General features: G+C 34.6%; 1 protein-coding gene and 1 long non-coding RNA gene across 4 annotated transcripts in view; one reads left to right on the forward strand and one right to left on the reverse strand.

Annotated features, from left to right (window-relative positions):
• pdia5 (protein disulfide isomerase family A, member 5) overlaps positions 1 to 12,871 on the forward strand; it is an 84,493-nt gene that overhangs the window by 25,087 nt on the left and 46,535 nt on the right. For both annotated transcript variants that reach the window (XR_015498890.1, NM_001113576.1), the window contains 4 exon segments: positions 6,360 to 6,443; positions 6,570 to 6,615; positions 8,849 to 8,941; positions 10,369 to 10,429. Coding sequence is in view for 1 of the 2 variants with exons in the window: in NM_001113576.1 (NP_001107048.1) it covers positions 6,360 to 6,443; positions 6,570 to 6,615; positions 8,849 to 8,941; positions 10,369 to 10,429 (284 nt within the window). In the remaining variant the exon portion in view is untranslated.
• Positions 1 to 12,871, reverse strand: part of LOC137496491 (uncharacterized) — a 65,319-nt gene that overhangs the window by 24,971 nt on the left and 27,477 nt on the right. The window contains exon 3 of one of the 2 annotated variants that reach the window (XR_015499741.1): positions 9,427 to 11,272. The exons of the other annotated variant lie outside the window; for it this stretch is intronic. This is a non-coding gene — a long non-coding RNA (uncharacterized LOC137496491). Of the gene's footprint in view, positions 1 to 9,426; positions 11,273 to 12,871 lie in introns of those variants that run through there. 2 annotated transcript variants of the gene reach the window in all.

The following is a 12,871-nucleotide window of genomic DNA, read 5'->3' on the forward strand; positions in this document are numbered from 1 at the left end:
CAGGCTGCAGTGTGATAGAGCAAAGCAGAGATACGCCCACATATTTCCTTCAGATGACAGGGACCTGAGAGATCGCCAACTGCAGTCCACTGGGGGATACCATTAAAAAAAAGTAGGTCATGGAAGAGCGGGATTGGTATGAAGAAAATGGGAATGCAATTATCCTGAAGTCTGAATGATAAAATAGGATTCTTAACGAAAATGTGTTAAAATACGGCAGTTGCCTTTAGTTTGAACCTTTAAACTTTTATTGGTTTTAAAGGTGCCATAGAATGAATATCTGGATATACCTAGGTGTAGATGAATGATAAAAGTTCAGTAAAGCACATTCTTTGAGCCTCAAGCCTGGGTAAATCCCACAAGTGTAAAATACGAGTGAAAAACAGAGCAATCATAATATTTCACAGACTTTGATGATCCAAGCAGCATAATTAATATGCACGCCCCAGGCTTAACGACTATTTTTCCTTGTAAGATTACAACAATGACACCCCCCCCCCCTTTTTTTTTTTATTTATTTATTTTTTTATGTTTATCTAAGCTTGGATGTATTTACTGTACTCCTAAGTGAAAACAGGAATGGCATGAACTCTTGGGTTCATGATGTATTTTAAATTAATTAATTAATGGTGTGAGATGTATTTTACTATTAAATTAATTAATAGATGTATTTTAAATTAAAAATACATTTTTATTTTTAATGAAAAAATGTAGTTTAAATTAATTGTATGTATTTTAGAAAATAGGTATTTTAAATAAAATATGCATTGTAAATTAATTAATATCCATGGTCGATCCAAATATGGTCAAACCTGAGCTTTTCATTCTATGGGTAATTTCAGTTAGGGCTGCACAATATATCAGTTCGTCATCGATATCGCAATGTCTGCATCTGCCACTATCACATCGCAAGATATGCAGTTGAGTCTGAGTTATAGTTGACTAGGAGCTACAGAATTGCACTTATTCAGTGTATTTATATGAAATTTGTGTGATTTATGGCAAAAAGAATGTACATACTTTTTGTCTTGTCTTGTATTTTGTCTAGTTTCTAGTCCAAAAATCTACATTTCAAAGCAAAAACAAGGTTATTTTGCTTACACCACAGGCAGATGACTCTTAATTTTGACTTATTTCTTCTGAAGTTAAAAACCAAACAATATTTTTTACATGCTCTTAGAACTTTTTTATATTTGGATTAGAAATGAGACAAAACAAAGTAAGAAAATTAGTTTTTGCATTGTGGTTATTCAATTTCTGTGCCTGGATACTGTTAGACTGCCCTGAAAAACATCAAATACTTTAGTTCTATCCAAACTATCTTGTGTAACTGTATTCATATCACAATATTTATTGCAGAAAAGTAAAACATCACAATATCAAATCTTCCAGTATGATGCAGCCCTAATTTCTGGTTCCAAACAAAGTTTCTTAGGATTTTTTAATTTACCCCAGTCATTTAGATATCAGAAAACAATAAAATATTAAGTCAATCCACTCTGATTCTATCTGCAAAGTCAAGTAAAGTCACTAAGAATATTGTCAAAGCTGTGCTAAAAGGAAGAACAAGCGAAGAAGTAAATTAGATAGCAACATTTAATAATGGAACATATTCAATATATCAAGCAGATAGCAAAATATATAGTAAAATGCTGGTGTGGTTCTGGTTTGTTAAAAATTATTCAATTAAGTTTAATATTAATAATTTAACAATACACTAAAGGGCAGCTCCACTGACCCAAACCAAGCAAGCCAAAAGTTTGTAAACTTCCAAAAGAGTGTTTTGGCTTTAAACTTCCCATTTTTGTCTTCTCAACTTGCTTGGGGCCAAAAAAAATCTTGTTCGATAGCAGCAATTTTGACCCTCGGATACTCGAACTCCCCACAAGCAAAACATATTGACTTGACCCATGACTCTGATGCTTTAGAATGTCGTGCGGTGCTTGACAAGGATGACCAATTATTTTGGAGCACCGAACAGGATTGTAGGGGTACGCATCTGTGATCCGATGTCAGCTCGTTCAACACACAGCATGTCTAATTGAGTTTCCCACCTGACAGCCTGAGCTCTGATCTCCAGCGCACCTCTCTCAGTCCTCCCACAAAGGCGTTATGTGGGAAATGCATAACGCTAATGATGGCTTCTCATCTACCTTTAAGGGACGGAGCCGGTTGGGGGCGGATGCTGTCAGAAGCATAATTGAATTCCGTCTCTTTGAATTTCCATTAGCATGGGGCTTTAGATCGCTGCCGAGTCCTCTCTGCTCCTATTTGTCCTTATGTAATACATTTCCATGCTCATTATCACTCAAGGGAAAAGGGAGTCTTTTCAATTGAGCGATCTGGATCTCTTCGGGAGAGTGTGGGTGTATGTGTGGTGACAGTGGGACCAGGTAATTGGGGGTCCTTTCTTTTCTCAGGTTCTGTTAAGGTGTGAGTTTGAAGATTGAGTGCTTTGTTGCTGTTATTTTAGTTTTTTGTCATCGGGTATATGACAAAGATAAATTTGTCGGTAACTGGAGCGTTCTGTTTTTTTTTTTTTTTGTGCAATGAATTTATTATTATTATTTTTAATCCCTATGTGGCACTTTCCCATAAATAGGACATGGAACTCCAGAAAGTCCTAAAAGTTTAAAAATAGGTCCAGAAACTCCTAAAAGCCAAGCTTTTATTTTATTTATATATATTTATTTATTTATTTATTTTTTGGGCAGTGAAAGTTATTCTTCAAAAAATTGTTTGTCAGTTAGAAAGTTCAAATAAATATTAACTGAATTATGCGCTCTCAGTTTATTTTCTATAGTTTGCAGTCTCAACCTTGTACTAAACATAAAAAATATAATTTTCTTCTTGTAAATATGTATCTGCTTATGTTTCCAGTATTTCTTTTATTCTTACAAAAGTTACAAATGCTTTACTAGGGCTAGGCGATATGCCAAAAATGCAGTCTCGATAATTGTTTTCTATATCTAACGATAATGATACACATATTTCAAGATAATACACTACCTGACAAAAGTCTTGTTGCCTATCCAGATTTTAGAAACAACAAATAATAACTTCTGGTTCAGGGGTGTCCAAACTCGGTCCTGGAGGGCCGGTGTCCTGCTGAGTTTAGCTCCAACTTGCTTCAACACACCTGCCAGGAAGTTTCTAGTATATCTAGTAAGAGCTTGATTAGCTGGTTCAGCTGTTTTTGATTAGGGTTGGAGCTAAACTCTCCAGGACACCGGCCCTCCAGGACCGAGTTTGACATCCCTGTTCTAGTTGATCATTTAGTGACAGAAGTGGCTTACAGTATATGAAAGGCAAAGGCCTCTAGACTTACACTTATTTAACCAAACTGAAATATGATCATGCCTTGATTTTAAATTATTTAATTAGGACAGTAAGGTCTGACTTTGCCAAGACAAAAGTTTTGTGCACAAACAGAAATATTGTACAGCATAGAATATAAATTCATGATGCAGTGGAAAAAGAATGAACATTGTATATGACTCCCAGGAGCTTGGAGGACTGTATCCATACATCTCTGCAATGACTGAAATGACTTATTAAAAAAGTCATCTATAATGGCAAAAAAGCGTTCTTGCAAGACTCCCAAGATTCCCTGAATTCATCTTTAATGCCTCCTCCTTCATTTTACGCCAGATATGCTCAATAATGTTCATGTCTAATGACTGGGCTGGCACTTTGACCTTCTTTGCTTTCGAGAACTATGATGTGGAGGCTGAAGTATGAGAAGGAGCTATCCTGCTGAAGAATTTGCCCTCTTCTTTGGTTTGTAATGTAATGGGCAGAACAAAATGTCTTGATACCTCAGGCTGTTGATGTTGCCTTCGACTCTGCAGATCTCTCGCAAGCCCCCATACTAAATGTAACCCCAAACCATGATTTTTCCTTCACTAAACTTGACTGATTTTTGTGAGAATCTTTGGTCCATGTGGGTTCCAATAGGTCTTCTGCAGTATTTCTGATGAGTTGGGATGCAGTTCAACTGATGATTCATGTGAAAATTCTACCTTATCTTCCAAATGATCAACTAGAAGTCAAAGTACATTTGTCCATATGCTTTACCATGATAAACTCCTTCCGTGGTAGAGTTTGTGCAAAAAAAATTGAGAAAATGGAACAAAATTATTTTGTTTGCATTCTGAAAAATGTGTCCACATGATAAGATATAGCTACTTTACATGCTGCTTTAATATTATCCTAGATAAGTACTTACTCTATCTTTATTTATGTCTAATCATTCTTCCTATAAAACACACATTGAATTAATGATTCAAAAAGAAGTCTGGGGAAATAAAGTGAAGCATTTTGTGTACACAATGCTACCAGTACCACATATCTGTTAAAAAACAAATCAATGTTAACACTTTTTAAAGCACACTCTGCTACATGCAAAAGTAGAGCTGAAGGAAATACTCCTTTTTTTCTTATCTGAAGACCTGTGGCTCTGAATTAAAGCAAGCAGAGTTTCTGTGTAATACACTAAAGCAAAAGCAGCTGAATGTCTTGTCCTTCAAAAAGAGAAGAATGACAGGGTTTGCCAAAACTCAGAAGCGGCCCATACATTAGCTTATTGCTGTGGTCATCTGTCGCTTCCCATGAGCGCGCTCGTATTGCTGCTACAGCAATTTATTTAATGTCTTGGGACATTAATTGTATCACTTCACTTTTTGGCTGCATCAATTTGCATGACAAATGTCCTTCGTGCACTTGTGTTATAATAGAATAATGTGATTATAATATTTGTTGAGCATAATTCGCTGTGACTTAATGTTCGCTTTCGCCTCTGAGTTTGCACAAAAAGTATGAAGGTAATTGATTGTGCCTGCAGATACTATAGTGAATTTACTTCGCTCAAGCCTTGGTTTTTTTCATTGGTTCATTTTATAGTATATTTTTTATTAGATTCAGTTACTAGAATTGAATCGAGTATGCAAACAATGTGCTTAATTATTAAACAAAAGGTGACTATTCAAGTTAAATAACTTCTGTAAGCTTTTTTAATATAATATAGTACATATTACAATACCTGACAAAAGACTTGTCATTGATCCCAGTTGTAAGAGCAACAAATAATTACTTCTAGTTGATCATTTGCAAAAGTGGCAGAAGGTAGATTTTTCCTATGAATCAGACTTTAACCTCTACATCAAAGTTTCTGAAAATAAAGAAAGTCAACGCTTCCAGTATTGGTCAGCCTGGTCACCAGACATTAACATTATTGAGCATGTCTGGAGTAAGATGGGGGAGGCATTGAAGATGAATCCAAATAATCTTGCTTTTTTAAACGCTTTTTTTGTCAATCCAATTGAGTTTATTAATAAGTTATTTGAGTCATTGCAGAGATGTATGGATGCAGTTGTCCAAGCTCATAGGAGTCATACACAATATTAATTCTTGTTCCACTGCACCATGACTTTATATTCTATACTGTACATTATTTCTTTTATGTGACAAGACTTTTGTCATGGCAAAGTCAGACTTTACTGTCATATTTTATTTTGGTAAAATAAGTGTAATTTAGAGGCCCTTGCCTTTCATTTAAGCCACTTCTGTTACCAAATGATCAACTATAAGTTATTATTTGTTGTTCCTAAAACTTGGATAGGTGACAAGACTTTTGTCAGGTAGTGTAGAATGAATAATTCACTGAAAACTGGCTGGAAGTCCCTGTTTCTGTGATGATTGTTTGAATGAATTATCACTTTACTACATCACTAACTAAACTGTTTCTTGGAATTTTGTGAATTAAATTTATTGTCAAAAAGGAAGTGAAATCAGGATAAGAGGTTACAATAGAAATGTATGCTGTTAAACTCTGCAACTGTGTGACGTATATATTTAGTTAATGATTCTTATCCACATGCACAATTTAATTGCATTATCTGCATTAAACAATGATACATTTGAATTAATCAATTATAATTAAATTGCACATATTAGAATGAATAATTCACTAAAAACTGGCTGCAAGTCCTTTTTTGGGGGGATGATTGTTTGAATGAATAATCACTTTACTACATCACTGAATAAAATGTTTCTTGGAATTAAAATGATCACAAAGAAGGAAGTGAAATCCGGTTAACAGGTTACAATAGAAATGTATGCCTGCAGGTTTGTGGTTGTTAAACTACAATGATGTAAATTTAGTTAATGATTCATATCTACATACGCAATTTATTTGCGTTATCTGCATTAAAATTTAAATGAATCCAATGCATTAATGTGTTAAAGTTGACAAGCTCAAATATAACAGAAAATATGTATTGTAACACTATATGAGAATAATATTCATGTTTATTCATGAGAGTTCGTTTTTTTATTTTTCTGTACATTCCCCACCACAGGGATTCAGAAGGCCGCAAACTCTGTAAAAAAGTCAAGGTAGACCCCAGCTCGAAAACCAAAGGAGTTGAGCTCCTGCATTACAAGTAAGAACCACCTCCATTTTCTGAGATGCATGTAAAAGTGGTGGTTGAAATCTTGCAGGTTATTATTATTATTATTGAGGGCCATGAACACAGCGATTCATCTTTTGGTTTTGTGTTGCTTTTTAGGGATGGGACTTTCCACACAGAATACAACAGACCAGCCACAATTAAGGTAATTTCTTTGTAAAATTGCATTTTGCTGAAGTCATCTTTGACAAAAAATGACAGCATTTTAAGAAGCCTTGTTTCGAATCCAGCTCATCAATATTTCTTTGTTAGACATATATATTGCATTTTTGAGAAAACGCCATCAGTGCCTTTCCGAATGCACGCTCTGTCACGTGTGAATGGATGAATCAGTCTGTGTTGCTATTTACTTGCTAAACGTCCACAGTTTTCCCGTGGCTGTTATTTCACAGTGCTCAGCCTGAAGCAACAGAGCCAGAAAAAAGCGTATGGTTTTGTAGGAAGGCGAATCAAACTTGTCCCATTGGTTTCTCTCACCTATCTCATTCTCCACATGCCTTTCAGCTCAATTATGAGCGAATGTGACGAGGCGTTGATGAATGGCTGTGGAATGAGAGGAGCTGTAATGTGAATATGTTAAAAATGAATGAGCTGAGCTTTTGCTGGATGATGAGACTGTGATGGGACATGTTCGCTGGAGCCACTGGTGTGGAAAGAATGGAGAGCTCTTATTAAATGCACCTGCTGATAAGTACCACATATTGCTCTTCATTTTCGCTTGGTACAGCGGTACTTCCAGCACTTCATGTCGAGGGGTTTTTTAGTTCCTTATAGGTTGCATAGATTAGGAGGTAAATTTGTAATTGTGCAAGAGGAAAATGTTTTCTGTGGCTTATAACTCTCACTACATTTTATGTTCAAGGTGCACTTGGAGCAAGTTTAAAATATTAATGTGAAGCAAAATTAGCAACACAGGCTCATTGGAAATATGAGTAACACTTTAGTTTAGATCAAAATTCACGGTATTAACAAACCATTAACTAACACCACTAGCTTAATAAATTATTAATTATCTGCTTATTAATAGTTGGTAAGGTAGAAGTTGGGTTTAGGTTTTGGATAGGATTAGGGAAACGGAATAAGATCATACTTTATAACTGCTAATCAATAGTTAGTAACTTAATAATTGCAGGTAATAAGCAAGTAGTTAATAGTGTGAATTGTGACCTAAACTAATCTGTTACTGAAATATGTGCTTCAGCCCACGATTTTTAAACTTAAATATAAGTCTGCAGTTTCTATTTAAAATAAAGGCTACGGGGTTTGATACCAACAGCTTTGTTCCTTTTCACACTAATGACATTTACAGGCACATATTATTAATAAATAAAGAGTTTTATTAATGTAGTTAATGAAGCTCACTTTGTAAGGTATTATATGATGCTGGTTTCAAACAAGAGATAAAAGCAACGCATAATTAAGGTAAAACTGTGGTCGCAGAGCACTTTATCTTACTCTTGCTCTTGAAAACAATTTATTCAGTCTAGAAAAGGGTTTAGGTCACTTTGTACTGTGTTGCTTTGTGATCAATACAACAAGCCCCACCTTCTCATGGACCTGTATAAGAAGGATGTGCATCCTAAATCTACAATGAAACATACAAGTATTCAACAAGTAACATTTCAGATTTGCAAAAATTTAGACAGCGCCCTCTAGTGAGTTTGTCACCTGAACCATGCAACAAAATGTAGCTGGAGCAACTTATTATGTTTTGCAAAAATGTAGACTGAGGCAAGTATTTTCTAATGAGCATGGGCTGAAAATAGTAATAAAGAAATCAGTTCCAGTACTAGTAAATGTTCATTTCCTGTTTACATTTCAAGGCAATGTTAATATTTTAATGAACACTTTTTATGAGCATAAGAAAATACACATAAAATGTTAATAAATGCCATGTAGTCCTGAGGTATTTGTCGATAATCTACACTTGCATAACACATAATTTAGTAGTTTTTTTTTTTTTTTGTAATAAGTTTAATAGGTACTTTAACCCACTGGGGTTGACAAAATCATTTGTACTCACATTAATAAGAGCCAAACCTGTAAAAGATTTATTTTGTAATTGTGTATATTCATAATTAAGTTAAGGTCAGTAGGCTTTTAATTATTTATTTATTTATTTGAAATAAAGAACATAACACTTTTATTGAAAATGAGAGTATAGACATGATTTTGCATGATAAAAGTCATACTTTCTTTCAGCATTTGCTAACTCAGTATTAATTCAGTGCAAGTGTACATCCAATTACACCCCAAGAATGTTCTATAATTAGTTCCATTCCTCAAATTTAACAGTGATCGATTTCATTTTGTCAGTGACCGATGGCTCTCTGATGGTCTCTTTTCAAAGTTTCTGTCTACTCTCTTTCCTCTTTTAGTCCATGGTGGCGTTTCTGAAAGACCCTGCAGGTGCCCCCCTGTGGGAGGAGAACCCTGAGGCCAAAGATGTTGTTCACATCGAGTCAGAGAAGGTAAGTTTCGCTCACTGCAGTGAAGATCAGTTTTCTGCTGAGTATTAATCAGGTGTGGGAACTTCACACAGGACAAAAGACTTGAAGCAAAGAAATCTGCAACAGAAGAACCTGTCTATTCTTCTGTCTCTAGAGGATCAATCTGGCGGCTGGACTGTGTGTCCAGGAACAAACGTCGGCTTTAATGTGCTAGCCTTACAATTTGAACGTTTCGAGTATAAATTTTGATTAAACTACATTTTACAGTGTTCTTGTTACAGTGCAATTCTGTTTTAAAAAGTATTAGTATAGTATAGTTACACTATCATTATATTAAAGTATAAAATATAAATATTTATTAACTACATGTCCTTATTTAATGGTTGGGGTTAGAATGTGCCTTTTGTTTTAGGTTAGTCGCATGTAATTGTGCATAATTAAATAATAGTATATTAATAGTAATATTGTAATACATGTAACATGTGTAACACCATAAAATAAATGGTTACAAAATACAACAACCTTTATTCAAAATCGAACTATGAATGGCTGTACATTTAATATTAAAGTTTTAACACTGGAAATTTTATCATAATTTGCTAAGCTACAAGTTGTACCAACCCCATAAGACTTCATTTTGAAATACAAACAAAGTGTTTGATAAAATAGAGATTTCCTCTTTTCACTGGAGGTCTTGTAACCCAGAATTGTGATACTATAAAACATTTGTATTGAAAAGAAAAAATAAGTCCATTCATCCATTAATCGATCAGTTTAATCCAGGTATTGTAAAGAAAGCCAATTACAAACGGTATATCATTTTGAATTCATTGAATCACAGTGCTGGGTTTTGGCTGAAAGGGCATCCGCTGCGTAAAACATATGCCAGAGTAGTCGGTGGTTCGTTCCGCTGTGGCAACTGCTGATAAATCAGGGAATAAGCTGAAGGAAAATTATTGAATTCATTTCTTAAAGTGTCAAGAGAATTGGTTTAATACTTAATAAATTGAAAATTTTTTCATTTGTCTTGCAAAGATGGACACTAAAGAATGATTTCGATTTTTGGAGTAGCTGACCCTTTAATTAAAAACTTTACTTTGTAAAAAAAAAAAATTACCTACATCTCTACTCTAAACCTAACCCTAACTTTATCTAACTTTTTATATGTATTTAAAATAGATTTATATAAACACATTGCAGATGACAGTGGCTGAAGACAGACTTCTTTAAAAAAAAAACAACAACATCAACTCAGACACATTTACAGTACTAGCACTGTGTTGATGTCCGATGAAGTAATGAAATGATATACCATGTTAGCGGACTGGACCAGGAAATCTGTGCCCATGTTTATTGATTTTAATGAGATCACCTGAAACTCTTCTAAAGATTACTGGCACTCAACCCAGAGTGTTTGACTCACTGGCTTTGTGTTGTTTGGCTTGCAGGATTTCCGAAAACTGCTAAAAAGAGAGGAGAGGCCAATCCTCATGATGTTTTACGCCCCATGTGAGTCACCCCTGCCTGTACTGTAATTCTCCACTAATAGACACTTCATATGATGTAAACTGTGAGCAATCATGCAAGATGTGCCATGCTGTAGCAAAACAAATCTTGTGAAGTGTTACTTTGTGTGTTTGATGGAAGTTGTGAGATGTTATTAAGATGTCCAGCATTTGTCAATAAGCCTTTTAAACTTTCTGAAACCCAATAACGAAATAGGCTTTGCTTATAAAGACATCTTCATTAAAATTAAGTGAATTAAAGGACCAAGTTCTTCCTGATGTGGTCTGGAATGTCATTAAATATAAAGCAGGGCTCGAAATTGCGACCATTTTGGTCGCATATGTGCCTGAAATTTAAGCTATGCGACCTCATAATATATATTGGGAGCATTCGTGCGACTGCATATAATAAATGTAGTGCGACCTGTTTGTTTTTTTTCTAAAAACGTGGTAAAATCGGTCTTCCCTGCCGTTATATTGGTTCATATTAGCTGTCAATCACTCAAGACTTTCCACTGTCAGATGACAGGGAGGGAGCTTTTGTGACCGCGGGGAATGCAAACGGCTGAAGAGTGAAAAGTACACTGAATCTCGATGCGTTGCATGCACTGCGTGTTCAGCCAACACAATCTCACGGCAATTCGTAACATTTTCATACGTTTCCTCGTGAGATCAGGCTGCAACAGCGCAAATGTCCGCTAAAACACATTCGCCAAAGAAGCTTGCCTTTACTGCGTTTAAACTGATGCGGGTAATAACAAAGAAAGAATAGTATTGCGCTGGTGGTCATCGGGAGAATCCTGCTCTGCCCCTCTCATATATTGGGTCGGCTGACTCGCATGCTTTCCTGCAAACACAGAAAGATGCAATTCAGCGCGTAACGAGGCTGAGCATTAAAACGACACGAACCGAAACCAAAACTTTTAAAAGTGAGACTTTTCTTACTTTCTTTTGTCTATTCTTTCTTGAGGTGTATATTATTTTTCTATTTAATTACTGATGACTGCTTTGCAGCTTTCAGCATTGAATTGAATGATTTATTATATTATTTCGTTTGTTTTGTAGCAGAACTATTATTTATTAAATTGACGTGCATATAAAACAATAGTACAAAATAAATATTTCTCACTACAATGCTTCATTTGTGTTTGATGCAAACCATCAATTTATTTTTCATAAATTAACAGTAGGACTTTACATAGCAGATAACTTACATTAAAGCACATTCAAAGCAGCATGATGATGAGAAATATAATTCATTATTAGTATTATTGTCATCATCATCATCATCATCATCATCAATAATATTTTATAATTATTCAACATTCATTTTAGAATTATTGCACAAATATTAAGTCATCACAGCATTAGTTAGATAGTTGTTTCTGTGTTTTTTTTAGTCCCAATTGATGTTTGATTGTGTTTTCAAATACAATAAATCCCTTAATATACAACTTGTCAAATATATCATTCATTTTTGGTGGGTGCTCCTAATTTTTTTCTGGTGCTCCTAAATATTTCAGGTTGGGAGCACCGGTGCTACCAAGTAAGAAAGTTAATTTTGAGCCCTGAAAAGTACATCCACACATCCACAGACTATTTATTTTTACTGTTTGTTTTCAGAAGATATGTCAAAAGATGAAGGGAATTTTAATTTCTCAGTTCATAGCCCATTTAAAACCTCTTCCCAACCTTAATATTTTGAACAACAGTGTGAAATGAATTTGCAAACAACTGCTTTCCAATTTCTTCCAAGTTAAAATATTGTTTTGTTTTCACCGTCAAACGAAATAAGTCAAAATTAAGAGTTGTTTACTTGTTTTAGGGAAATTATCTGACAGTGTGGTAAGTGAAATAATCTTGTTTTTGTTTTGAAATGTAGATATTTGAACTAGAAACAAGACAAAAAAATTACAAAAAGTAAGAAATGTTTTTGCATAAGTCATATAAATTACATATTAATACAGTGACTAAATACAAGTCTGTATCTCCTGGCCAACTATAATTCAGACTGGACATTGCTATGTGACTATTGCTGATGAGCATATTGTGATATAAATGCTGAAATGATATATTGTGCAGCTGTTTGCAACGCTTCTCAGTAAACTATGACTCTGAAAGCATGTGAAAATACCACCTTTGATAGTGTTTTTTTTTTTTTTACTTTAAACTCATTTCATAACATCAGCCGAGTGTTTAAAATAAATCATTTTGTGAGATTATTATGTAGTCGTGCGATTATTAGTCGCATCGAATCAATGAAAACAATGGGGTACATGCACACAGACTTTTAGTCTTCAGCAAGTCAGTCCAAGGACTTCCGGTGAACTTTTTATTACAAAATTGCTACATTTAGGATCTATTTTCTTTAAAAATCAGTGATCTTCACTGCCTGATAGATGTACAATATGTAGTTGGTCCTGGGACAATAAGCACTGCATTATAT

The sequence above is a fragment of the Danio rerio genome, chromosome 9 (genome assembly GCF_052040795.2).
Source record: "Danio rerio strain M-AB ecotype USA chromosome 9, GRCz13ab, whole genome shotgun sequence".
Classification (NCBI taxonomy): domain Eukaryota; kingdom Metazoa; phylum Chordata; class Actinopteri; order Cypriniformes; family Danionidae; genus Danio; species Danio rerio.